We start from the raw sequence: 26,208 nt of genomic DNA on the forward strand, positions 1-26,208 counted from the left end.
AGGTTTTCTTTATGTTTTGTGTATGGTCAATAAAATACATTCACTTCCAATGAATTAAAAAACAAGCTTTTGTAGCTTAAATAAAAACACCTCCAGTGCTTCATGCCAAGAGGGCACAACCGCAGCCCAGACGACTCCTCAGAGATTTGTGGACACAAACTTGCTTTTTGGGCTTTGGCTTAAAGAAATTTTTTTTGGCTAAAGCTATAAGATCTCCTCAGACTGTCTTGTATATACTGTTCCCCTTAAAATGGCACTTTTCCCCAGCTTAGTTATTTAAAAATGACTTGCATTAGGCAATATGATTCAACAGCATGAAATCAGATTTACCAAAGTATGAGCTGCAAGATGCAACAGTGTGCTAGCCTATATGAAATTAGCACAAATGGTGTATGGGGTTGTATTATTGTGATACTTTTACAGTACTGATTTGCTGTTGAAATATTAGAAAATAGTTTAGGTTAATAAAGAGAACAGCCTTAGATTTCATCTGTGCCATCCTATGTTGAGGCACTAAATTTGTGTCATTTATCTTTTTTTTTTCATTAAAGAAAATAATCAAATAATTAAAAGTTTGCATATTCCTAACATGATTTCAAATATATTTTTGTTATCCTGGACAATAACTAAATGAATCTATTCATCTCAGCTCAAGCCCCACAAATATATGACATACAAGCTCACAAAATTAATTTTTAACTTCATTAATAAGTTTCAAACAAAATACAGTGTTGAGATAAACTAAACAGGTTTTTTTTTAATTGTCATGTAAATTCAAACAGTTACAACATTACTTTCTAATTGTTATGCATGCACTTTTTGTAACCTTGTATTAAGTTTTTAATTATTTTTAATGTGCAGGATTCTTACAAAACAACAACTTGTATTAGCTAGCTATACATAAGATGCAATACAGTAAACACATTCCCTTAAACGTATATACACACACACACACACACACACAAATATGTCCAGCATTGGGCCTTCATGCAATATATTCTTCTGTATTTATAGAATAGAGCTACTTCAGTAAATCATGCTGAAGATTCAGTCTTATAGCTTACAGGGCTACTGTAATAGAGGTCAATACTTCTGCATTACAAGGCTCTAAAAATGCATTTACATTTGCAGGTGATCTACACTGGGTCAAATGAGACGTAGAAAAATCCCTGGACCATAAAACTTTGCAGCGTCAAACGCGTAGACGCTGAAAGTAAACCCGGGGGTGTGCTGACGTCACCGTCTCTCTCCTCCGGTTAGGCGCGCGCGAAAGTAGCGGAGTGAAATCTCACGAGCTAGCGCTGATCAAACCGAAGAGAAACTCTCCCTAATCTTCAAACATCTGCAAGAGCCATGGCGGACCCAAAGGTAAGGAGACAGCGGGCTTCATCTTCTGTCCCTTTCGGAGCGCGAGAGACGGTCATTTTGGATGTTTTGTTGGCGATAAATGTTTTATGAGGGTCTTGTTTAACAGAGAGTGAAAAGGTGTTTTTTCCTCGTCCTACGTCGCGTGCTTGAATATTAGACATTAAAAATGCACCTTTCATATTTTATTCTTAATAGCGCTTTTTTTAATACCCTGCCCCAGTTTATTTAAAATCACGCTACTGTCAGTAGCGGCTGTAACGTTAATGTCTTTAAATTCATATTTGTATGTGTATTTTTGTTCGTCACTTCCATAAACATAAGACAATCAAATATTCATACTTATTTTTACGTAATAAAAATATCCACGGCATGTTCTAAGTAATTATGGCTCATAATTTTAATTTTTAAATTTCTCATGCGAAGACACTGTTAGCTTGTGAGCGTTAGCATCGCTAACCTGCAGCACATGTGAAGTTCACAGCCGGTTTATTAACACCCTTCCGGGTTCATTTGCGTCTTTTAACCGTATTTGCTCAATGTTATCAAAACTGTGGGGTGAGGCGGATATTTAAACACTTAGACGCCTTTAGGCCGCTTATTAGCTTCTGATAGCCTGGATGCTAACTGACTGTCCAGTTTTGGGAAAAAGATATAACTCACGCCTTTGGACACAAGTTAAACATCCGGTATCAGTTCTTGAGTGAACTCAGTCGTTTAGCAGAATAAACCGCTTAGGAATTTTAAAATGCTTACTGAACGAAACTTAACTAAAAGTGGTTGAACCAGTTCAAAGCTTCACGTTTAGAAGATCTGCTGCTAGAGTTGGTAACGTTAAAGCATTTGAATTATTCAAGCTTCAAGGCCTTTGTGGATGCTATACCGGTGGATAGTAAGTGCATGAATTCCCCAGCATCACAGCGAGTGAATTCAAGTTCACGGCTCAGCACCAGAGGTCTAAGTTTGGTTGCAACAGCACATTCAGAAACAATAGGCCAAACTCCAGAGAGTGATCCCTCCAAATCCCACAGCCCTTTCACTCCACTGATCTGATGAGTAATGTGGAAGCAGGTTCCCTACAGACGGGATCAGGGCATTGTGAAGCTCAGCAGAACAAACGCTGTAGCAAATTTGTGATGTAATATTACTGAATCATTTTCCAACTGCATTAAACATGTTTTTTTTTTTTTTTTTAAGTTGGATTTATAAAAGCTTCCGATTATGATTTCTCCCTCCAGGAGGCACAAGAGGATCATGATGCATCCACAGAAAATGTAGAGGACTCCAACCATGACCCTCATTTCGAACCCATAGTCTCGCTACCTGAGCAGGATGTCAAGACCCTAGAGGAGGATGAGGAAGAACTATTCAAGATGTAAGTCACTAACTACTACCAAACAGGGCTTAATGCTAATTAGGTGTGGGTGATACAGCATAAATATTATATCACGATCTATTCAAGCAGGATCAGGTTCCACGATCACAATTCTTTTTCATGTTGGTTGTATGACTATTGTGAAAGTTACTGAGCAGTAAAAACTAGTAGCCTTACTGGTAAGTAGAAAGTTATTGGACAAGGAAACAGTCAAAATAAACTGATTAAAAAGCTTTAAGTCTAAAAGCATGTAAGAGATATTACAGACATTGAATCAAGTAAGCAAATGTATAATATAATTTTGTATGAATTAAATATTCAAACACTTTTTTTTAAAATTAAAGCTACAAATATTGTCAAAATCGTTTAAGTTGCCCCCTCTCCTTTTTTCTTTCTTTTGTTGTTTAATATTTTTGACGTAGACAGCAAGTTGCTGTCACTAAGAATTAATGCACCAATGCAATGTATTGAGTCAAAATACATTTTCTCGCAATTGTTTAACCAATTGTTTACATGAATACTGCAGCCATTTTGATATTTTTGTGTGTATTGGGCATGCACCTGCAACCTAAAATATATTTTGCATGCTCGCAATCCTCTCCATCAATACTTTATTACCAGATTTGGTTCTCTTTTCTGGCTTATTGCATTTTTAATGACTCCTTTTAATCAACTATGTCCCCACTTTTTTCTACTTGCTGAAAGCGGTGCAAATATATTTACATACAAACATAAATGGACACACATATAGGACATAATCACTACGATTCATTTGATGTTGGTCTTCATTGTTTTTGACCCATGTAACCTTGTATTCTAATAAAAGAGGTTGTTTACAGTAGCAAAATAATGATACGGAAATAAGATTGATTCATGATTCATTTGACTAGTAAAAAGTCTGTAGTAACAAATTACAATCAATATCACAAATAAATGCTGTACAACAAAGATTCAAATAAAGTGCTTTTAGTTTTTTTGGCAGGTCTGACAGTAGGATTCAAGTAATCAAACTTAAAATAACACTGCATTATCTTCATTGTAAAAGTTAAATATAGATTAATTTAATACTCTTTCTTTGTCTTATGGGGCAACAGTGGCTCAGTGGTTCATGTAGGTTGTCTACAAACCGGAAGGTTGGTGGTTCAATCCCCGGCTCCACCTGACCAAGTGTCGAGGTGTCCTTGAGCAAGACACCTAACCCCAGCTGCTCCCGACGAGCTGGATGGCGCCTTGAACGGCTGACACCGCAGTCGGTGTGAATGAGTGTGTGAATGGGTGAATGTGAGGCAAATTGTAAAGCGCTTTGGATGGCCATGTGGTCTGTTGAAAGTGCTATATAAATGCAGTCCATGTACCATTTTGTTTGATTTAAAGGACACCTATAGTGCAAAATCCACTTTTACATTGTGTTTGGACAAATGTGTGTTGGCAGTGTGTGAACACAACCAACCCTTTAATAAAAGAAATCCAACCGCTCCTTATTTTTTAAATCCCAATGATACTAAATCAGTCTCATTAGACATGCGGTTTTGATTCTCTGTTCATTGGGACGTCACATTGCTCAGGCTGGGCCCACAGCCGCTGAGTGAGCAGCACACAATCCGCTCTGTTTATATTCATGCTAGAGAATTTAAAAGCAGCGATCAAGTTAGAAATGTCTTAAAGCTATAGAAGTTTTTCAGCCAAGAACAGTGAGTGATTTTCTGTTTATTTATTGTTTGGATCATATTAACCACATAGACCGCTGTTGGTACTGTGTATTACGCTGCTGTCACTTAATACGCAGATCTAATATAAACATGCAATTTCTTTCCCAGCTGTTTCAAAAAGTGCAAATGATAAACTTTCGTGATGGCACAGTGACAATTCCTTCAACTTTCCTGACCTGCTTTTATGCTGGCCTTGGTCCATCCAGGCAGTTCTTGTTTTTCAGTCCTGCTAAAGTACCAATATATTAATTCAGGGTTTTTCCTACATTGAAATTTTTTTGGCGGCCGCCAAAACAATTTTTTGTCCCGCCAAAGCCTTATTTGATCTGTAATTGGGTTTTGTAAGTGAAGCAGGCTACTGACGGAGAGAACGAGCACAGCGCCACACCCCCGTGCGGACACTCTCCGTCTTCAGTTCTGTGTTTGCTCTCTCCCTCACATCAAAATTGGCTGATCCCAGGGTCGTCACTAGTGTGGTGAAAGGTGGTGACGATTATAGGGGCACACGGCTGAGGGGGTGCCCCTGGCAATCTCAACCGTCTGGCTGAGGCCAGCCTAAAAAGACGCTCAGGACAGTTGACAGGCCACTGCTGCTTGTGGTCACAAAAGCTTACCATTTTCACGTGTTTTTAAGCCTTGCAACTTGTCGATTTAAACATTAAAAAGAGTTTAAATCATTTAAACACAAGACGAGGAAAAGCTCAACTGAGAAGCTGTTACTCGCGCACTGTGTTCGGTGAGCACTCGGAGAGAGCCGCGTCTCACAGACAGCGACACTGATCTGAGCTCTCCTTTGTGAAGTTCTCCTCGAACTTCCTCCTGCACCTGAACGAACAACTACAAATCGCAGTTTAAACAAACAGAAAAGGATCTGAAAGAGCCCAATTCAGCACCGCAGTGTTCTGGTGTTCAGAATCCATGCAGAGAGAGGTGTCTCAAAACGCTTGAACACTGAATTTGCCTTATTTTGCTCTTGTACCGTAAATACAAATACCATCAAATTCATACCGTCTTGGAAATGTTCGGAAAAAAAAAACTGTCGGTTATGTCTTAAGTGAAAATAAAAAGTTTAGAAAAAAATTTGACATGTATTATATTGGATGGATTCATTGTCTCTTAAAGTGACCGCACCTAATTTAGCTATATAGCTGCTGTAATGTTAATCCAAGAAAATGAAAGAAAGAAAATCACACACTGCTCTTGACTGAATTACTTTGTAGTTTTAACAAGAATTAATGCACAGTCAAACCAGCAATTATTCAGACACCAGATATATTTCTTTATATATTTTTTTACTAGTAGGTGCAGGACACTATAAAAGAACATACACATCTGAAATGAGAAAGTAAGTGTGCTTACCCCATTTAGCAAGAGTGTTAAGTAAAATTTTGCCTTAATAATCCACAGTATGTATAGGCCTATGACAATGTGTAGTAAATTACCTATAAAATAATTTAAAGTTAGACTGGAGTGAGATTAAACTAGATCTGTTGCTATAGCTAGATGCTAATTTTATTAAATTTTATATGGTAAAAAAAAAAAACTATTACAGCTTTTTTATTACAGGGCAAGAAAAGATGACAGTGATCGTTTTTTCATGAATAGGATAAAAAAACTGTTTCTTTGCATTTGTTTTAAATGTAACATTTATTGTCAATATTGGACTTGCGGATCATGTGGGTACTAGGGTACTCTTTGCTGTGTGTGGATGACCATGTCGGTCAGCCGCCACCGAAGACCAATTTTGACCCAGGAAAAACCCTGTAATTGGTCACAAGTTCTGTTTTAATATAATCTGAAAAATGTATTTGACTGCTGACAAATTCAACATGATTTTCACGTAGGAGGGCAAAGTTGTATCGTTTTGCCAGTGAGAACGATCCCCCTGAGTGGAAGGAACGTGGGACTGGTGATGTCAAACTCCTGCGACACAGAGAGAAGGGTTCCATCCGCCTTCTCATGAGAAGAGACCGCACCCTCAAAATCTGTGCCAACCATCACAGTGAGTGCAGCAGTTTATCTGTTCAGTCTCTGTTAATTATTTTCCAATCATGTAATGTCTTTAACTGATTTATCGTAATCTCTTGCTCTAGTTATGCCGTTGATGGAGCTGAAGCCCAATGCAGGCAGTGACAGGGCCTGGGTGTGGAATACACATGCTGACTTTGCAGATGAACAACCCAAACCAGAGCTGCTGGCTATTCGATTCCTCAATGCAGAGAGTGAGTTCAAATCAACATGGTCTCTAGAACAAATCTCAGGGATCTCATTCATTCAGTTTATTGCTAGGTGTTAACTAGTTTAATGTTAACACTGAAACTAAAGGCTAAACTTTTTTTCTTTTGGAGGAGGAAAAATTAAAAACTGCTCATGTGCCATTAAAATTAATTGAAGGTTAACGGAATAAAAAAAAATGTTGTGATGAGGCTGAAGTAGTGCCAAATCTTTTCTTCTGGGTGAAAAAGAAGTTCCCAAAAATTGGGGAAGGGGACTTGATTGTTTATTGGTTGCGGTTTGTTTGGAGGCATATCTGAATGCAGACTTGTAGTTGTTTGTAAGAAAGCAGCGTGATTTAAATGATTGGTGATATACGGCAGTGTCACCATTCAGCACCTCTGGAAATTCATAAATTACAAGTTTACATCATGGATGAATCGTTTACAATAAGATTATTAATTTGCACACAAAAAAAGAATTTTCATTCCATGGCAACAATTATAGTTGTGCAGTATATAGCATAATTAATACAATGCATTTTTTTTAAATATATTTTGGTTTTGTATTTTATAATTAGCATAACCAACCTTCTGGTTTCCTTTGTCTTGTAGATGCACAGAAGTTTAAGATGAAGTTTGATGAATGCAAAGAAGAGGTCAGAAAATCTCTAGAAGGTAAGATTGATGGAATTCTGCCATGTCACCATGCAGACTCACTCTGTCTAAGACTGACACATCCAGCCTTAGACTTTTAATGTCTGCAACAGAAACAGGAAGAACATTACAAAACCGCCTTGCCATTCATTTGGGAGGTGACTGTATCTTCTCAGACATTTTTTATTTTTATTTTATTTCTTAGATCTGTGTTAGGCTTGTATTCAAGAGCCTTCAACTATCCCTTTTAAATCTCGTTTCACAGGTAGCATGAACAGCCCTAATAAAGTGGCAGAGAAGCTGGGGGAGCTGTCTGTGCATGATGACAAGACAAAGAGTTCAGAGGAGAAGAAAGAAGAGGTGAAGAAAGAGGAGAAGGCTGGTGATGAGAAGAAAGAGAAGGCTGGTGAGGAGGAGAAGAAATGAGCCCAGGAACGTCGCTTCATACGGATCCTCCACTTGCCATTTTCCCCTTTTCTACAACAGATTCTGAAAATGAAAAATTGGACAGTTTTGTTTTCTTTTTGGCCTCGACTTCACAAGACCTTGGTGCCACTCTTAATGCGTCCATTTCTCAGTCATTAAGATGTTGTGAGCTTTTGTCCCATTCACAAACTGTCATATCGCCCTTCATTTTCTCATACATTGTGGACCAGTCGTCAGTCATCATGTATTTGTGTATTTACACGACATGCTATGATACAAGGCTTGTGCTATTGATTGATTCCCACATTGGGTAACCTCTTTTGTTGTTTTTCTTTTGTACTTTAAAGAGTAATATTGTGAGTGTCTAGATAAGAGAGTGGGCTGTGTGAGTTGATTGGGAGAATGAGCATCTGAGACAACTTTTTCCTTAAAATAAAGTCACATGAGGAACATTTGACTTCTCTGTGGCTTGAATTTACTATTGAATGACTAAAATGACCCATTTTCTGTGGAGGGCTGCATCTGGCAAAAATAAAATGTCAGCTCTTTCATGAATAACTGAAGGAAGTTTTCAACCTATAATTAGTGTGACCATCTTCTGTTTTAAATGGTAATCAAGAAAATAAAAATGGTTGACTCAAGTGTGGAAAAGCAAAACAAAAATTAATTATTTTGAGAGGCCTATCCTGTGATAATGCAAAATAAATGTTTTTATTTTCTTATTTTATTTTAATAGGAAGATGAGTGAAATAAGTAGGTACTGTATCACTAAATATTGTTTTCATTCCATAAGAGTTGTTACAACTTAAATTCTGAGAAACAGCACTGATCAAGATTTGCAGGGCATATCTGATATGTGATCTTACAATGATTGCATGCACAATAATTTGGGCTCTTAGACACTGTTTTGCTTTTTTATTTATTTGGTTTTATTTTTAATGTACATTTTAGGAATTGCGGTCTTGATATTATGTTTAATGCGAAGCATGTTTTCAACGTTCCTGTTTTTTAACCATTTTTTGATAAAAGCAGCAGGGTCCCTTCAATTACATTTGGCATTTGATGATTGACTTGAAGTCTCACATTTTATAGTGGTGACTAATTATAAATAATGTAAAAGGATTGTGATCAAACCAAATTAAAGGCTGATGCTTTGTCATACGTCAGTGTCTGTTTGGCTTCCATTTACAAGCCTAATGGGACAAACATGAATTTTCTGTTTTTTTGTAATAGCATATTATATGGAGACTATGAAACAGCTCTATTTCATTTGATAGTAGAATCCTATACGTTAAAATAATTTGATATAAAAGAAAAACGGCTTATTGCAGAAAAAATGTATATGCACTTTAGATAAGTAAACCCACAATTGATAAGTTAAGAATTTTGGTATTTAACGAAACTAATAAATATGGGTTGTTATCAACTGATTACTGTGAAATAAGGTGGATATACAAATTATTATAGTGGGTTCTAAAATCTATAGATGTTTTCGCTTTAATTATAATGCAGCAACTCAATGCGGAACCTTTAATGTCGAGAAAACCGTCGCGAGTCGGATCTGTTTCTAGGACGGAACCAAAACAGCCACGTAGTGTAGGCAGGAGCACGTCTGAGGTTGGTGCTTAAATACTTTTTATACTTTCTTCAAATCTCCACACAAATTAAACACCATTTCACGTGTTCATTGCTTTGCAGAAGAACGGTCGTGTGTAAGTGTCATGCGTCAGTTAACGTTACTTAAAGTTTTTGGATATCGTGCGTGCGATGTGGCTAAAGGCTGATGCTAATGAGATCGGATATTTATAATAATAAAGTCACATTGACACTGTATCTCCTGTGACTTTTCGCCGTTCCTGCACTGTTAATTATTTATCATGATTAGTATTGTTATTTATTTTTGTGGCGGTGCATTCATTTTCAACTCATTACTTTAAAGCCAGAGATATTGTCCCTTTCCTGAAAGTGACAGTAAATTAAAACGCCGTTGACAGACCGATCCGTCCATATTTGATTTTAAAAATGAGCATATTTGTGTTGATTTTACAGTCATGTCATCTTCGGTTGCATGCCAGATGTCTGATAAGTTTCTTTAACCGTGTTAGTCTATAGTTAGTTGATGGTCACTCTTATCACCCAGCCTTGAGTGACACAGAAACCTTAATACTCCACCACACTGTTGTCTTGCATTGTGCAATAAAATAGAATAATGTCTTGTCAGTTACTAAACTATCATGACACTAAGCTATAAAAGCTGACTGATTTCTAAATACTAGAACAAAATAAACTACAGTACTGATAAAAGTTTTTACAAGAAAGAATTGTTCAATATCCTACTTCTTCCATTTCCCCCCCTGGCCTGTAGCTCAGTATGAATCATCATCATCACCTGTTACTTATTTCAAAATGACCAAATAAAGCATTCACTTCAGTGAATGAGTGGAGACTACAGAATGATTTTTTGATACAGAAGGATTTCTAGTTCAGAATATATTTAATTTGATTAATAGTAAGACTGAAAACCTAGGTGCTGACATCTTAGTGCTTAGTGCTAAGTGCTGATGGATAACTGTGTTGACTAAAAATTTTTTTACATATCACGCATGCATTAATCATTTACCAGTGCATTGGAAACCTAATAAAAACAAATACCTTGTTTGTGTTGAAACATAGTTATGGGAGCTTGTTTTGAGTGCTAATGGCAGGTAAAGTTGTGAAACACGCTTTGTCCCTTGTCTCAAGAATCAGTGTACTATTATTTAAACCTCTTCCATTTGAACTATTGAGTTTAAAGTTTTAAAGTTGGTGAATTGCTTTTTCCCTTGTTCCCAAAATGGGGTGGTGTGGCTTAGATGCTATGTCAACTCTCAAAAACAAAGGTTCTTCTTTTTATCTTTGCAGGATAGACGTTTGTGGTTTTGTGAGGGGAACTTCATAGAAACAAAAGACAAAGTATGAATTAAACAGCTAGTGCCACGTGCAATAACTGACATAAGTGTGTCAGCATTGTGTCCTTGATCAAAACATTTAAATATACATTGCTTCAGGGAAAAATATCCCTGTAATTAGCGTACCATTAGATGAGTTAAAACCATCAGCATCGTGACTAAATGATAAATTAGTAATTAATATATTTTGCTGATTTTTCTTTATTTGAGCAATAAATCTTGAACTCTTCTCATAGTAGGATGACTTAAAATAATGTTTCCATTCTTCAGGATCACCGAGGACTGAAGCTGTCTGCACCATCCAGGCCAGCCTGGAGTCTTAGCCGAAGTTTACTGAGCATGAAGTAAATGTGAATTGCATTGGTGAGACCCAGCTTATGTTCATGGATGCTAGAGCAGCATCTGTATTGCAAGAGATATGGAAAATGGAAATAAGGAAACAGCCTCATTTGAGGCCAACCCTCAGCATCCGGACGCAAAACACGGCAAAGATCCAGACAGCAGTGCTGTTGAATCCCTGAAGCTGGAGGGATCACTGGTAATGGAGAAAATCCCTAATGGTAAGTGTTCTTTTGAGATGAAATTTGATGTATGATGTTGCAATTAAATGGTTGATTTAATCAGCATTGAGGCTGTTCATTTGTACTTTCTGATTTATACACTGATTCACTGTTAAGCTTTTGCTTGAAAGTTGTTTGTTGTGTTCATTCAAATCCTGGCAAGATTTCAGAGTGAACATTTGCTGTTTACTGCGTCACTTGGCTTTGAGAAGTTTTTTCTTCCCACTTCTTCCAGTGCCATTTGTTACTTTATAAAGACGTGTTTTTTTCTAGATATATCCACAAACGTCCCTGTGCTTTCAGTATCATAAATTGTCTCTGTAGCTTAATAAGGCCGTTTGACTCTTTCCGAGAAAATTTAGCAAAAGATAACTTTCAGATCACCAATTACGTTTAAAGGTTATACGTGATGATCAAAAAATACCAGTCATAACCTCTTGAACTAGATATCAGCAGCAGGCTAATTTGGCTTAGTACTTTAAAAGTGCACAAAGTAACGTTTTACCTATAAAGAAAAGAATATTGCTTTTGACAAATATGCAAAGAATTATGTTCACTTGAATGATCTGAAAAGATGCCCCAACTTAATAGTGGACTATTTGTTGATGGACACTTCTCTCTGTGAAAAGGTTAATTACGGATGACAAATATGCCTAAACATGTGACTGTTTTCTACAGAATTATTTGTATTAATTTGCAATAAGGTTAAATTTGTTAACATAAGTTAAATGTGATAGTATTGGGCTTGATCTAACATGAACTAATAGTGAATAGTTGTATTTATTTTTAATAAACTAATTTCAAGAAAGATTAATAAATACTGTCTCAAATGTATTGCTTAATGTTTGTTACCAAATAGCTTTAGCATTGAGTGATGCTTACCAAAAAGAAAAAATATAAAAAAGTGCTCTCTTTGGGAACACGTTAATAATTATTATTATTTTTTTATATAAATTCATTTTATTTGATTGCATTTTACTTGATTTACTTGCATTTAAGTGATTTCATATGGTCCATTTACACTGTACACGTAACATGTGAGGTTGAACATGACTAAGTTTAAATTAACATGCTATTTCATCCATGCTGATTGATATGTTGTACTGGCTTGTAAAATACAAACAAAACCTTAGTGCACCTTTAAGTATAAAGCTCTTTGCTGAATCCCTTCTCTTTGTTTCAGGTCATGTCAGAGCAGATCTGTTGCCAAACGGAGAGGCCGTGGTGGAGGGTCAGGAAACTCACGGAGGCAGCACCCCACCTCTGGCTACTCCTTCCCCGGGCAGACACCTTGCCGATTCCCCTCTGAGCGCAGAGCTGGATCCAGGTTTGGCCTCTTTCCCTGACAGCCTAGAGAAGTCTGAGGCAGCTCTTGCAGAGGGCTCTGTTCACAAGGGTGACGCATTGCAATCGCTCAGACTAAGTATTCCTATGCAGGAGACTGAATTGTGTAAGCATACGATACTGGATAACACCCCTCGAATCATCCCCTTCCTGTTGTGTTGTAATTCCCCCAGTTTATCTTTTGAGGCTGATTTAGGCTAACCCTCTCTGTTTGGTGTACCCTGTTTTTGCCTGCTCCTCCGTTTTGGCTTGCTGAGAGATTTTAGTGGGAATCTCTTCATTGCATTATGTCCCCTAATGAATTAATAAAAGGCTATTTAGTCTCTCCTGTGATTGTGAGTGCTTTGATTTCTTACATTTATGACAATTCTGTGTTAGCAATACTGGAGTGTTGGTGTGCTGGTTGTTGATTCAGGAAAAGTTAAGCTTTTCTGGGAACAACATGAATACTGGCAAGACTACGTGCATCTTGTTAAGACAATATGGCTTGGATGTGAAATATGGCTGAACTAATAAGAACTAACTGACACAGAAGCTCAAGGGCACTTTTTCTCTTTTTCTGACTAAGGCAGCTGGAATGGCTTATTATGGGATGCAGAGCTCACGTGGTGTTTGCTGTACCAGGACCAGCATGAAGCTTCACTCTTTAATCAAAAGACATTTTAAAGATTCTGGTTGCATTTCCACTTTTACAGTTAACCCTTAGCATTCTGATTATTACTAATTTCTGATTTTTCGAAGCATGCATGCATGCATAAAAAAAAAAAAGTTAAATAAAATTAATTGCATTGAAACTATGAATGATTTAATTCAGTGCAATTAATTGTATACCATTTTGTTACAGATCCATTCAGTTCTTGGAACCAGTTGTCAGTTGTTCCTATCCTTAAAAAAGACATTGTCAACCAAGCATGTTTCAGGATTGATGAGCTGTCATTTTTTTGTATAATCAATAACCTGATGCATTCAATCCAATACTGCTTGGTTGAGAATATCTAAACTTTTCACTTTTTTATGTAGCAAGGGTTTTTGTGTTTTATTGACCATGTCTTTCTTGTAGCATCGAAAGAGCCATCTGTGGAGATGGAAAATGAAGAAAAGATCCGTCAGGAAGCTCGTCGGCGTCTAGAGGAACAGCTCAAACAATACAGAGTACAGCGGCACACAGAGAGAGTGAGTCAGCAAACCAGAACTGTTTCTGTGAAATCACTGATATTGAATTTAATGGATAGTTGGCCAAAAACTGAAAATTGGCATCATTTACCTAGCAAATAATTTTGGGTTATTATTATTATAATTTTTTTTTTATTAAGTTTTCCTATTGGTGGACTTCATGTTAGACATAGATGAACTCTTCTGTGATTGTCCTGTGTTGCATAATGTTTCTTGTTTTGCATGTTTAATCCTCATTTCTTTGTCCCATTCAGACCCGGCGTTCCACTCCTAAGAGCCGCCCTTTTAGCACTTTGGACCCAGAGCTCATGCTCCATCCCGAGGGTCTCCCACGTGCCAATACTGTTTCTATGACTAAGGAATACTCTTTCCTGCGTACCAGTGTTCCCCGTGGTCCCAAACTGGGCAGCCTTGGAATCCCTTCCAACAAGGAGAAGATATCTAAATCATCTCGCTCCAACAAGATCCACTCTCTCGCCGACTACAGAACGTCCGAATCTGAGGCTCAAAGTGCAGATATGTCTGGTGGGGTAGTTTCATCATCTGCCAACTCGTCGTTTAGCTCTCTGCATTCCACCATCAGCTCAGTCTCCACAGTTTCGGAAATCAGCATCAGTTCTGAGACCAACTCCCATTTGGAATCATCTCGGAGCGAATCAGGTTTCAAAGCTGATGGTAATGACAGCGATAGCTCATCCTATAGTAGTGTGTCTACTCCAGGGACATATAATATGTTAGCTGCAATAGTGAACCGGCCAAAGGCTCCATATACTGTCGAAGGGAGAGAGATTGCTCCAGAAGCCATGGGCCACTTTCCATCACTGCGTGAAGTCTTGCAGACAGCCACTGAAGAGAGACACATGGAAGAGGAAAGAGAGGGCAGTGTGGAGCCTCGCAGTCGCAGGGACAGCTTCTCCAGCAGGTATAAGTATACAATTTCCTCCAGTTAGTCCATTCTCAAAATATTATTTTTAGATTTCATCATCTATCTTGAAACCAGCCCATCAAAGCCTTATGATAAACGTTGAATTATGAATTTGCAGTGTGTCGTATGGGAGTTCTGTGATGGGGACTCATGATGAGATGCTGCAATTGCTGAAAGAGAAAATGAGGTTAGAAGGACAACTGGAGTCTCTTTCCTCCGAAGCCAATCAGGTGAGGTATTAGTAGAGTCCCAATAATTTGTACATTAACTTTTAAACTGTCTTATATATATATATATATAATATTCATGCATTCATCCATTGTTATACATATATGTCTTTTAAAATGTGGATGCACATTGATTTTTGTAAAACCTTCCTCCATTTCCAGGCTATGAAAGAAAAGACAGAGCTCCAGGCCCAGCTGGCTACAGTAGCTGCTCAGTTGCAGGCCCAAGTAGAGCAGACCCAGGCCAGTCACGAGAAGCAGAGCACCCTCACCTCTGAGGTCACTACATTACGCTCCAACTGCTCTGCACTGGAGAAGGCCATGGTGGAACTCCAAAGCAATCTGGAAGGGAAAAACGCCAGCCTGGCCTCGCTGGGCAGTGACCTGCAGCTGGCTGAAGAGCAGTACCAGAGGCTCATGGTCAAAGTGGAGGAGATGCAGCAGAGCCTGAATACCAAGGACAACACGGGTAAAGACAGTGGTAGATGTACACATCAGGGTTGAGCATGATCAGTTGGGATACTCAAAATGTCAGTCTTAGTGTATAATTACTCAGGATGGTTAATATTTCACTTTTGCCCACTAGTTCCAGTTGATCATAGTAAACTAACTACCGAATTTTCCGGACTATAAGTCGACTATAAGTTTTTCATAGTTTGGCTGGTCCTGCGACTTATAGTCAGGTGTGACTTATTTATCAAAATTCATTTGACATGAACCAAGATAAATGAAATAAGAGAAATGGACCAAGAGAAAACATTACCGTCTCTCTTCAGCCGCGAGAGTGCGCTTTATGCTGCTCAGTCCTCCTGTAGCCTACACAGAGCGCCCTCTCGCGGCTGGAGACGGTAATGTTTTCTCTTGGTTCTTGTTTCTAAATAAATGCGACTTATAGTCCAGTGTGACTTGTGTTTTTTTCCTCATCATGACGTATTTTTGGACTGATGCGACTTATACTCAGGTGCGACTTATAGTCCGAAAAATACGGTATTTAAAATATATTAGTTAAAAAAATCATTTCTGTGCCCACTTGACTTTGAGTACATGCTCAAGAGTAATCTTGAGTAAAACTATAGATAATTATATTAATGATATGCTTGTTTATAATAATATTATTAAAACGTTTACAAAACTTTCTCCTGTTTGTCATTCTTCCACTTAGTCTCTGAATTACGGCAGCAGATGGGGGGCCTACAGGGACAGCTTCAGAGGGTCCAGAGCGAGAGGAACGCTCTGCAGAGCAGACTGAAGACGTCGCAGGCAGAAGTGGACTCCCTGCAGCAGCTGCGGCTCTGGTACCAGCAGCAGCTGACTCTGGCACAGGAGGCACGAGTGCGACTGCAGGGAGAGATGGCAAACATGCAGGTATAAATGTGTACACTCGCATTTCACTGCTGCTTATAAATTCTCTATATAATCGTGTATGTGACGAATAAAAATCTTGAATCTTGAATAATGGCTCACTATTGTCATGTTGTGAGCTCCAGAAGGTAATGTTGTTACCCATAATAAATATAAACTACCATTCCCAGTTTGGGGTTGGTAAGATTGTTTAATTAAAGATGTTTCTTATGCTCACCAAGGCTGCATTTATTTGATCAAATATATATTTAGATGATTAATATTAATATCAGTATATTTTTTCTAAATTTAATAAATTTTAAAATGTTATTTATTTCTGTGATCAAAGCTGAATTTTCAGCATCATTACTCCAGTCTTTAGTGTCCCATGATCCTTCAGAAATCTTTCTAATTATTATTTTTGTGGGAGCGGTTTTATTTCAGTATTATTTGATTTATAGAAAGAACAACAGTTTTTAAATAGAAATCTTTATAAATGCAACATTATAAATGTATTTATTGTAAATATTATTTATATAATTTGTCATTTATTTAATGCATCCATCTGAATAAAAGCAGCAATTTCTTTCAAAATCTTATTGACCCCAAACCTTGGAATGATAGTGTATGTTTTCAGAAAAGATGTTTATCAGAAAGATTCAAAAGCAAAATGGCCATCTGTAGTGTGTATTTTTTTTTTTTTTTTTTTTTGTATATTTCCTTTCAGGCTGGTCAGATGACTCAGATCGGAGTGTTGGAAAATCTAAAGATGGAGAATGTTACTCTGTCTCACAAACTCACAGAGACGAAACATCAATCTATAAAAGAGAAGGAACGGATTGCCGTGCAGCTACAGAGTATAGAGGTCTGGAGCACTAAAACTCTTTCTGTCAAACTGACATACTCTCTTTTTTTGATGGCATATTTAGTATCATATATTTCCCTGAAAGCAGACCTGTCATTTTGTTATTATATCACACACACACACAAACACATATATATATATTAAAATGTAAATGTGTATACATATATTATAAATAATGGTTTTAAGTCAGTTATTTCTATATTTTGCTGTAGTGTGTCAGTAGGAAATATTAGATTACATTTCTTAACATTTCTTTTGTCATTAATTATATTAACCCAGTGAGATTTTTGTTTGCACAAGGAGTTTGACAGCAGCCAGTGCTCCACACAGAGATCTGATCTAAACCATCATCCAGTCTGTCTGGAATAACATGAAGAAACAATACAGACTGAGACAGACTAAATCCAGAAGAACTGTGGCAATGCCTCCAAGACACTACAAGAAACCTGCAAAGCTACAGTACTGTGAACCGTTTTAAGCACTTGTTTAAAAATGCTGTAAAGCGAGGAAGCTTTCAAAAATAATGTCATAAATAGATTTTATTTATCAATTAACTTCTATGAACTAAATCAAATTAACATTTGGTTTGACCAACCTTTGCATTTAAATCAGCTTTAGTCCTTGGTGCCCTTGCGCATTGTTTTTCAGGTTACTTTGCAGGAAGATTTCTTGAAGTGTCTTGGAGACATTGCCACAGTTCTTCTTGATTTAGTCTGTCTCAGTTTGCTCTGTTTCTTCATGTTATTCCAGACGGACTGGATGATGGTGAGATCAGATTTCTGTGTGAAACACCTGCTGTTGTCAGACTCCCTGTGCAAACAAAAATCTCACTCTAATATAAAAATGAATGGCAAAAGAAATGTAAACTGATATTTTGTGCTGACATACTAAAGCAAAAGATGGAAATAACTGACTTAAAACCATTTGTTGGTGAAAATACTCGTGGCCTAAGACTGTATGTATATTATTAAATTTTTTCATTACATTAAACTGACTAAAAATAAATTTTCAGTTTAGTGTGCTTTAATAATTTCTTTTAAGGAATAAATTGAATCAAGGTTAAATCTAAGTATACATAATAATTTACTGATCGTTATCCAGACGGACATGTTGACTCAAGAAGTGGCCATACATCAAATCCAGGAGGCAAAGTCAATGGTGGAGGAAGATCTTCAGCACAAACTGGAAGAGTTTGAAGAGGAGCGAGAGCATCTTCTCAAACTCGCCAACACAGCCACAACACTGGAGAGAGAGCTAAAGCAGGTATCTTAATGCTCACCAGCATGTGTGAGCACACACTTACATACTGTTTTTTTTGTGGTGTATTCTAGTATTCAGTATCTGATCTGGTAATTAAAGGGTTGAAGGTTCAAACCCATCACCATTGTGCTCTTGAACAACACTCTTAATCCCAGGTTTTTGTAATATGTTGGATTTTGGATATAAGCATCCCATAATAATGACTTAAATGATTGATTCGTCTCCTTCCAGGTCAAACTCCTTCTCTCCCAAAAAGACGCCCAGCTGGAATTGCTTCAGCGTGAGCACCTAGAGCTGATGAAGCAGCTCACCAGCACTCAGGAGACCCTCCAAACCAAAGAACAGTCCCTTAATCAGCTGGAGGCACGTTACCAGGAGCTCCAGGGTCAGCTGGAGGAGCTACAAACTGACGCCACAGCTAAAGAGGAGATCCTGCAGTATCTCCAAAATGAGAAAATAGTCCTGGAAGTTGCTCTGCAGGCAGCGCGAGCCGATAAGAGTGAACTGGATGAAGGAGCGGAAAGGCTAGGAGAGGAAGTGCTGGTGGCATCAGACACTCTTGACCAGCTTAAGCAGGAACTACAGGTTAAAGCAACCCAGGTGAGAGGTTTGAATATTAGTGATGTGATTTTTTTTGTATCAAGATCTTTAGAATTAGTTCAGATTGAAATTTTTCCTTTCATTCCACAAGATTGAAGCTCTCCAGCAAGAGAATGGCACCCTCAAAAAACAAGCACAGAAACTGAAGGATCAGTTCATGCAGCAAAAGGTATGCGTTTTGTCATTATCAATCGATATGTTCCTGTGGCTCAGTGGTAGAGCATTGCGTTAGTAGCGCAGAAGGTTGTGGGTTCAATTCCCAGGGAACATGCATACTGATAAAGAAAAAAAAATATCCTGAATGCACTGTAAGTCGATTAGAATAAAGGGTCTGTTAAATGCATAAATGTAAATGTCAATAATATAGTCCATGACATTTTTTCCTTAACATAGGAAATTCCATTTGGTCCTAAACATGAGTTTTATCAATTTGTAAAACACTTCAATTTCAATAAGGCATACATTTTTTTTTTAAACTTATTTGTTGCTGGAAAAAACTAGTTGACAAGTTTCTACCCCCCCAAAAAATACATCTAATGCTATTAAATCAACAAAATTGCCAATTGGAAATCAATAGATGTGTCCTTGATCTGCTCTACTCTTTCTTGCAGGTGATGGTTGAAGCTTACAGGAGAGATGCCAGCTCCAAAGATCAGTTGATCTCTGAGTTGAAGGGTTCAAAAAATCGTCTGGTGGCTGAGGTGAAGGACCTGAAGCAGGAGCTGTTGAAAATGGAGGGAGAAAAGAAGAGCTCAGAACAGGAACAGACTCGCCTGCAGAAGGAAGTGGAGAGAGTCCAGCAGCAAATGAACGGTCTGGAAGCCCATTTACAATCCGTACAAACAGAGAGAGACCAACTTGACTCTCAACTGCAGGTACACGCTGACTGCATTCCAAAGATCTTCAAGGATAGACTTTTGCCTCCTTTCAAACAAATTAATACTTTACTGTCACTTTTGAACAATTTAATGCATACTTGCTGAATTAAAGACAGTTCTGATGTTACAAAAGCATTTCAATTTCAAATAAATGCTTTTGAAATCTTTTGAAATTACAATTAGTTAAAGAATCCTGAAACATTTTTTGGAACTGAAAAGTTTGAGCACCAAATCAGCTTTGCCATCACAGAAATAAATGACATTTTAAAATATATTACAATAGAGAACAGTTATTTTAAATTATAATAATATTTCACAATATTACTGTTTTACTGTTTTTATCAAATACATGGTACTTGGTGAACATAAGAGACAACAACAACAAAAACAATTGTTCAAAACTTTTTGTACAAAGTGTTTAGCATATTTTGACACACTCCACGTTGTTGCTTTAGTCCCTTCAGTTTGACCAGAACCAGCTGGCGGCAGTGACCGAAGAAAATGAAAATCTGAAAAAGAGGATCGAACAAATGCAAGATGAAGCCAGAAAGTGAGTCACAAATCACACCGCCTCTCCTGCCACAAGGGTTTCCATAGTGATCGCTGCTCACGAATATGATGTGACATGTAGACAATAGTTCATGTTTGCTTGTGATCTTGCACCTCAAAATTAAATGATGAGAAATTGGGGTGTATTTTTCCTGTTTCAACTTGTGTATTAAACAAATAAAAAATGAGGTTTTAAAGGAACATCTAATGGTGAAGTTATGCACAATTATGTGCCTGCTCTTCCTCTTCCAGGGCTATCTCAGAGCAGAAGGTGAGGATGAAGCGTATTGGCACAGATTTGACCAGTGCACAGAAAGAGGTGAAGGCCAAGCATAAGGCCTATGAGAATGCAGTTGGTATTCTGAGCCGGAGGCTACAGGAAGCCCTCACCGCCAAAGAGACAGCTGAAGCTGAAATTGACAAACTCAGAGCTCAGGTTTCAGAGGGTGGAAATAGCCAAGAACTTCAGGTAAACTGGTACTGATGGTCTACAATATAGATACTAAAAGTTAAAAGAGATGCATAAATCCTGAAAACATTTGAAACAAAATGATTATAATTCTCATATAATGCACAGTTCACAGTGGTGGTGTGCATAACTACAGTTTATCTTCTTCAATAATGAATTGACGTTTATTTGTTGTTATTGCTTCAGAACAAGGTGGAAGCCCTGCAGGGACAGCTGAAGGCAGTGAGCCAGAGTAAAGCCATGCTGGAGAAAGAGCTACAGGAGGTCATTACCCTAACTAGCACTGAACTAGAGGACTATCAGGAGAAAGTGTTCGAATTGGAAGATGAGGTAAGAGAAAATTTGTTTCTTAACGGCAAATCAAAATAGAAACCTGTATGATTCTTTAATTAACATGTTTACATGGTCAGAAAATCAGTTTGGAGTCTGTATGCTCAACAAGTCTGCATTTATTTGATCACAACAGTAAAAATGTTAATATTGTGAAATGTTATTACAATTTTAAACAACTGTTGTGTGTGTGTGTGTGTGTGTGTGTGTGTATACATTACTATATTTAGATATAATAGAAAATTCAAAAGAACAGCATTTATTTTGAATCAAATCTTCAGCAGTTTAAAAGTCTTTACTAAATTGAATGACCTCAGACTTTTGAATGATAGCATACATGCACATAAATTTTATTTCTTCAATAAAAGAAACATTTATTCTGTAAATGTAATAAACTCGGATTACTGATTTGTTGATTTCATTTTCTTTGCATTTCACTGATAGTTTTGTTTAAAATGTTGTGCATTTTTCTCGTGTATTTAGTAATTTGTTGAATGAATGGTTTCAAAATTAAAAAATGTTAATCTTTTTTTTTCCTTTTTTTTTTTGCGCACAGCTTCAAGAGTCAAGAAATTTTAAAAAGAGAATTTGTCGCCTGGAGGATGCTAATAAGAAGCTTGCACTTGAGCTAGAGCATGAGAAAGGGAAGCTCTCGGGGCTTGGGAAATCCCACAGTGCATTGCGGGAACATGCCAATATCTTAGAGGCTGCACTGGCGAAGAGAGAAGCAGATCTTGTCCAACTCAACTTACAGGTGTGATGCTACACGTTATAATTACCTTCTTGTTGTTTTTTAAAAAACGGTCTTTAATCAATATCTTTTTCTTTTTTCCTTTTTTTTTTTTTTTTTTTTTATACAAAAGTAGTTTTCTTTTTTTCCTTTGTTTTTAACATCTCAGTAATCTTTCACATCAGGTTCAAGCAGTGTTAAAGCGTAAAGAAGAAGAGGACCAGCAGAAGAGACAGTTGGTGCAGACGCTACAGGCTGCTCTGGAGAAAGAGAAAATAAAAGTCAAGGATCTGACTGAGCAGGTTAATACGTGATTTAACAGCTGCATGACATTTCCAGTTTCCCTTAAAAAAGTCCCTGAAGGCTTTGGTTTGTTTCTTTACGTGCATGTATGTGACCTGTGTGTTTGTACGCTTTGTTCAGGTGGTGGAGGCCAAGCTGGAGGCAGCCCATAACCGCAGGCATTACAGAGCAGCCATGCTGGAACTCAGCGAGATCAAGAAAGATCTGCAGGCCAAGGAGGAGCTTATCAAAACCCTGGAGAAAGAGGCTAAAACACTTGAGTAAGTCTTTGTTTTCTTGAGTTATAGGATCACAGCTGCCCCTGAGGCTCATAATACAGACGTAGTCACACTTCAAGAGATCTTTACGAGGTCCTGCTATTCTAGAGTGATGAACTGATGATGATGATGAACTGAAAAAAGCAACATCAGAGATCAGTGCTTCTCTCATTTATGATGATGAGCAGATGTTTGTGACTTTTCTGATTGTGTTGGTGTGTTTTGTGAGATTTTTTTCTCTCTCTTTGACAGGGCTCAAGATGAGAAGCACTCTGAAGAAGTTTCTCATTTCCAGGAGCAATTAGCTGATACTCACACTCAACTCCAGATCCTTCAGAAACAACTTGATGATGAGCTCAGCAAACAGCCCCTTACTAACCAAGAGGTACAATGCGTCAAAAAAAAGTCAACTACCTCACTGTTTGTAACCTTCTGCACTCGCAATATACCTGTATGCTTGTTATGCCTTACATTTTTTGATTGCTAGGATTCAGATCCTGGATGTAAAAAAATGTCAGCAAATTAAGTGCAAAAGTTGAATCCCCCAAAAATCCCATTCATCATTGCATAGTTTAAACTATATTATTGCCCGGTGTAGGGCTGGGCGATATATCTAACGCTATGATCATGGGCATCTAGTCAGTAAATCTGTTTCCGTGATTAGCGGTAAATCGCCATCACCTGCTTTTAAATGGAGCGGCATTTAATAGACAGAGTCGTAGATCACTGACAAGCTACGCAATATCGCGTTTATAATCGAAGGATAATGAACGCGATATTGCGTAGCTTGTCAGTGATCTACGACTCTGTCTATTAAATGCCGCTCCATTTAAAAGCAGGTGATGGTGATTTACCGCTAATCACAGAACTAGCCTGGTGATATATTTAAAGTTGGATGTATATTACATCCAGCATTATTCACATAAAGTAGTATATACTATATAGCAAATCTCAGGTCTATTATTGTTAATATCGTCACAATGTAAGTTATATCATTGCACAACTCTATATAAGTTAGGGTACATGTTACTGTTTTGAAGTAGTAATATGCAACTTTTAGGGGTATATAAGGTACAAAGGTATCTCTTTAAAGGGGTCATATAATGCCCATTTTCCACAAGTTGATATGATTTTTTAGGGTACCACACAGTCAGACGGCTCGATCTGAGAAAGGGGAAAACATTTAAGGAGATTACAAAAATCATTATCACTAATCATTAATTTTATCATTATAAGGTGGTTGTGTACACACACTGCCAACACACTTTTCAGTTCAAACAACTTGTAAAAGTGCATGTAGCATTATATGACCCCTTTAAGGATACTGCCCAAGAGACATGCTGTTAAAAAAAAAAATGTATGCATTTAGCAGAAACTTTTATCCAAAGCAACTTACAGTGCATTCAGGCTAACATTTTTTTTTTTACCTAATGTGTTCCCTCGGAATCGAACCCACAACCTTTTGCGTTGCAATGCTCTACCACTGAGCCACAGGACCACTATACTACAGTTAAACCCTTAAAGAGTACAATTTTTGTCTGTCTACATGACAGACCTACCACAAGTTAGTTTTATTTATGGCTTTAAATGCTATATTAGAGAATTTTGATATCCGTATTGATAACTGTGACTCATTCCCATTCGGAATCACTATTTATCATATATGCTGTGTTCCTGTCTCCCTGCAGGTGGAGGATCTGAAGTGGGAGGTGGAGCAGAGGCAGCGGGAGATCGAGACACAGAAACAGCAGCTGGAGATGGTGGAACAGTGTCATCAGAGAGAGATGGACATCCTGCAGGACACTCTACAGGTCGGATACGCTACCTTGTTCAGTCAGAACATGTATTATGGTTCTTTTCTTCTGAACTCTTCTGAGGTTTGTTTTTGTTTGATATGGTGTGTAGAGGATAAAGGTGGAGCTGGAGATGGTGCAGGAAGAGCTCAATGGCACACGGAAGGATAAATTCATGCTGCAGGCTAAAGTGGGAGAGCTGAGGAATAGCATGAAGATTGTTCTTCAGCAGAACAACCAGCTCAAACTGGACCTCAAAAACAGCAGGCTCAGAAAGGTAAGACTAATGCTCATTTCAAATATAGACAACATGTACGTTTGTGTGTTATTAAATATTTTCTATCCATATTTCTGTCCCCACACCAGCGGATGGATTTAAAGGGGGAATCCACCCCAGTAACACCAGTAAAAATCCCAGACTGCCCTGTTCCTGCTTCACTTTTGGACGAATTGTTGAAACCCTCAACATCCGTCAACAAAGAACCTCTCAATAACCTCCACAACTGTCTGAAACAGTTAAAGTAAGACTTTACCATACCTTTCTATGTGAAAACTAAAGGAGAGTGGGCACACTGTAACACTGTCCCACTATAAGAAAAAAACGTTATCGAATTGAAATCATGCAATTCCCTATTAAGGATATCTTCTATGTTGTTTTGGCTGATAAAGTGGCTTCCAGTATCAATTTTCAAGCTGCAAAATTTCAATTCCTTTCTTTCTGATTAGACAATTAAAAATATATGAAACCATTCATTGTTTTCCTGACAAAATGCCACATATTTGTACCAGACATCTAAAGTGAATGAGGAAAAAAGTAATAATTCGAACCCAAAGTCTAATTACACAAACCTGCTCTCCCGACCTCCCTTTTCATATAAATACATGTCATATAAAATCCTCATATAAAAGCTGCCACAGCCACGTAACAGATGGCGTTTTCCTTGTGGGCGTCTCCTTTCTCACTCATCTGATGGTCATTTCTCGTAGGCAGGAGATGGACAGCCTTCAGAAGCAGATGGAGGAACACACAGTCACAGTGACGTCGCTGGCCAGTGCAGAGGAGGAGCTCCAAAAACTGAGGCTTCATGACAACAGCAGCAACGATTTACCAAATAAAGAAGAGAATGATAAGATACAGGAAGAGATGCAGCCCTCCTAATCCACAACGAATCCTTTAAAGACATTATCTGTGGGGAGAGTTCAGTTTTATCTTTAAGGGCACTTTTAAGGTTCTTTATTTCTTATCAACTGCCAATATTTGGCTTTATCTGTTTCCAACCAACATTGTTCGGGTGAAACAAAGTGTTTCTTTATACCACATCTTTATTTTAAGAGGGTCATTTTGGTGTTTGTTTGTGTTGTGATCACTATTTATTTTGAGTTTAATGAACAGAGCTGCTCTCTCTTTCTGATATGATCTGTTATCTCGCTTGAATTTCACAGTAGTCGCCCACAGTCGTCGTTCAGCTTTGATTTAGTTTTCTTTCTCATCTCATAAGAGGTGCAGAAAGAGGTTTGAGAGGGCTACTGCTAGGCTGCTTAGTCCTGCAGAAGTGAAAAAAACCACAAACATCCAGGGCGCCAGACTCCAGTGTTATAGTAACTAGTGATCTATTGACCTAATTGGTCAGATGTATATTCTACATATCCGTCTGGTGGTAGTTCTCACTTCCTGCATGGAGAATTCAGCAGCTGAACTGTTCTTCCATTCCTCTGTGCCTGCGAATGAGCTGATCTCATTCCATCACTGGACAGATGCCTGATCTTGAGCTGTTCCCTGCAATATAATGCAAATATAATCAACTAAACAATATGAGGCCCTTATATCAATCAAGCATTTTCTCTCAACTCTTTTTTTTTTTTTTTTTTTTTTTTTATCCCCCCCAAAAACAGAGCATTCTTAGTTTTTCC

The 26,208-nt window shown here is 37.8% G+C and overlaps 2 protein-coding genes and 1 non-coding gene across 5 annotated transcripts; all 3 read left to right on the forward strand.

Annotated features, from left to right (window-relative positions):
- The first annotated feature begins 1,208 nt into the window (after positions 1-1,208).
- ranbp1 (RAN binding protein 1) lies at positions 1,209-8,386 on the forward strand. Its single transcript, XM_059548634.1, has 6 exons — positions 1,209-1,368; positions 2,604-2,740; positions 6,294-6,451; positions 6,543-6,671; positions 7,278-7,340; positions 7,585-8,386. Exons 1-6 carry the CDS (start codon positions 1,354-1,356, stop codon positions 7,743-7,745), a joined length of 663 nt encoding a protein of 220 aa, XP_059404617.1. The 5' UTR covers positions 1,209-1,353; the 3' UTR covers positions 7,746-8,386.
- LOC132140139 (small nucleolar RNA SNORA77) lies at positions 7,373-7,503 on the forward strand. The gene has a single exon (XR_009433731.1). It is a non-coding gene; the product is annotated as a small nucleolar RNA SNORA77 (small nucleolar RNA).
- An 863-nt stretch (positions 8,387-9,249) lies between the features above and the next one.
- golga3 (golgin A3) lies at positions 9,250-26,148 on the forward strand. 3 transcript variants are annotated; one of them, XM_059548631.1, is made up of 25 exons: positions 9,301-9,362; positions 10,647-10,697; positions 10,964-11,253; positions 12,437-12,703; positions 13,658-13,770; positions 14,025-14,692; positions 14,814-14,925; positions 15,085-15,391; positions 16,085-16,287; positions 16,991-17,128; positions 18,230-18,391; positions 18,620-18,988; positions 19,080-19,157; positions 19,600-19,863; positions 20,322-20,416; positions 20,668-20,884; positions 21,071-21,214; positions 21,771-21,968; positions 22,130-22,246; positions 22,368-22,507; positions 22,757-22,889; positions 24,193-24,315; positions 24,410-24,574; positions 24,664-24,818; positions 25,285-26,148. In XM_059548631.1, exons 3-25 carry the CDS (start codon positions 11,112-11,114, stop codon positions 25,454-25,456), a joined length of 4,482 nt encoding a protein of 1,493 aa, XP_059404614.1. In that variant the 5' UTR covers positions 9,301-9,362; positions 10,647-10,697; positions 10,964-11,111; the 3' UTR covers positions 25,457-26,148. The 3 variants fall into 3 exon arrangements, with proteins under 3 accessions (XP_059404615.1, XP_059404614.1, XP_059404616.1); XM_059548633.1 differs by having other exon boundaries at positions 12,437-12,580; XM_059548632.1 differs by lacking the exon at positions 10,647-10,697 and having other exon boundaries at positions 9,250-9,362.
- The last annotated feature ends 60 nt before the right edge of the window (positions 26,149-26,208 follow it).

This window comes from Carassius carassius, chromosome 4 (genome assembly GCF_963082965.1).
Source record: "Carassius carassius chromosome 4, fCarCar2.1, whole genome shotgun sequence".
In the NCBI taxonomy this organism is placed as follows: domain Eukaryota; kingdom Metazoa; phylum Chordata; class Actinopteri; order Cypriniformes; family Cyprinidae; genus Carassius; species Carassius carassius.

What these genes read in the sequence shown, in the direction of transcription:
- golga3 (XM_059548632.1), top strand. Translation starts at nt 11,112, where the DNA reads ATGGAAAATGGAAATAAGGAAACAGCCTCATTTGAGGCCAACCCTCAG. An exon ending in GAATACCAAGGACAACACGG is followed by an intron (nt 15,392 to 16,084) that starts GTAAAGACAGTG and finishes TCTTCCACTTAG; the next exon opens with TCTCTGAATTACGGCAGCAG. An exon ending in TGCAGCTACAGAGTATAGAG is followed by an intron (nt 17,129 to 18,229) that starts GTCTGGAGCACT and finishes ATCGTTATCCAG; the next exon opens with ACGGACATGTTGACTCAAGA.
- ranbp1 (XM_059548634.1), top strand. An exon ending in TCGATTCCTCAATGCAGAGA is followed by an intron (nt 6,672 to 7,277) that starts GTGAGTTCAAAT and finishes TTTGTCTTGTAG; the next exon opens with ATGCACAGAAGTTTAAGATG. An exon ending in GGTCAGAAAATCTCTAGAAG is followed by an intron (nt 7,341 to 7,584) that starts GTAAGATTGATG and finishes CTCGTTTCACAG; the next exon opens with GTAGCATGAACAGCCCTAAT.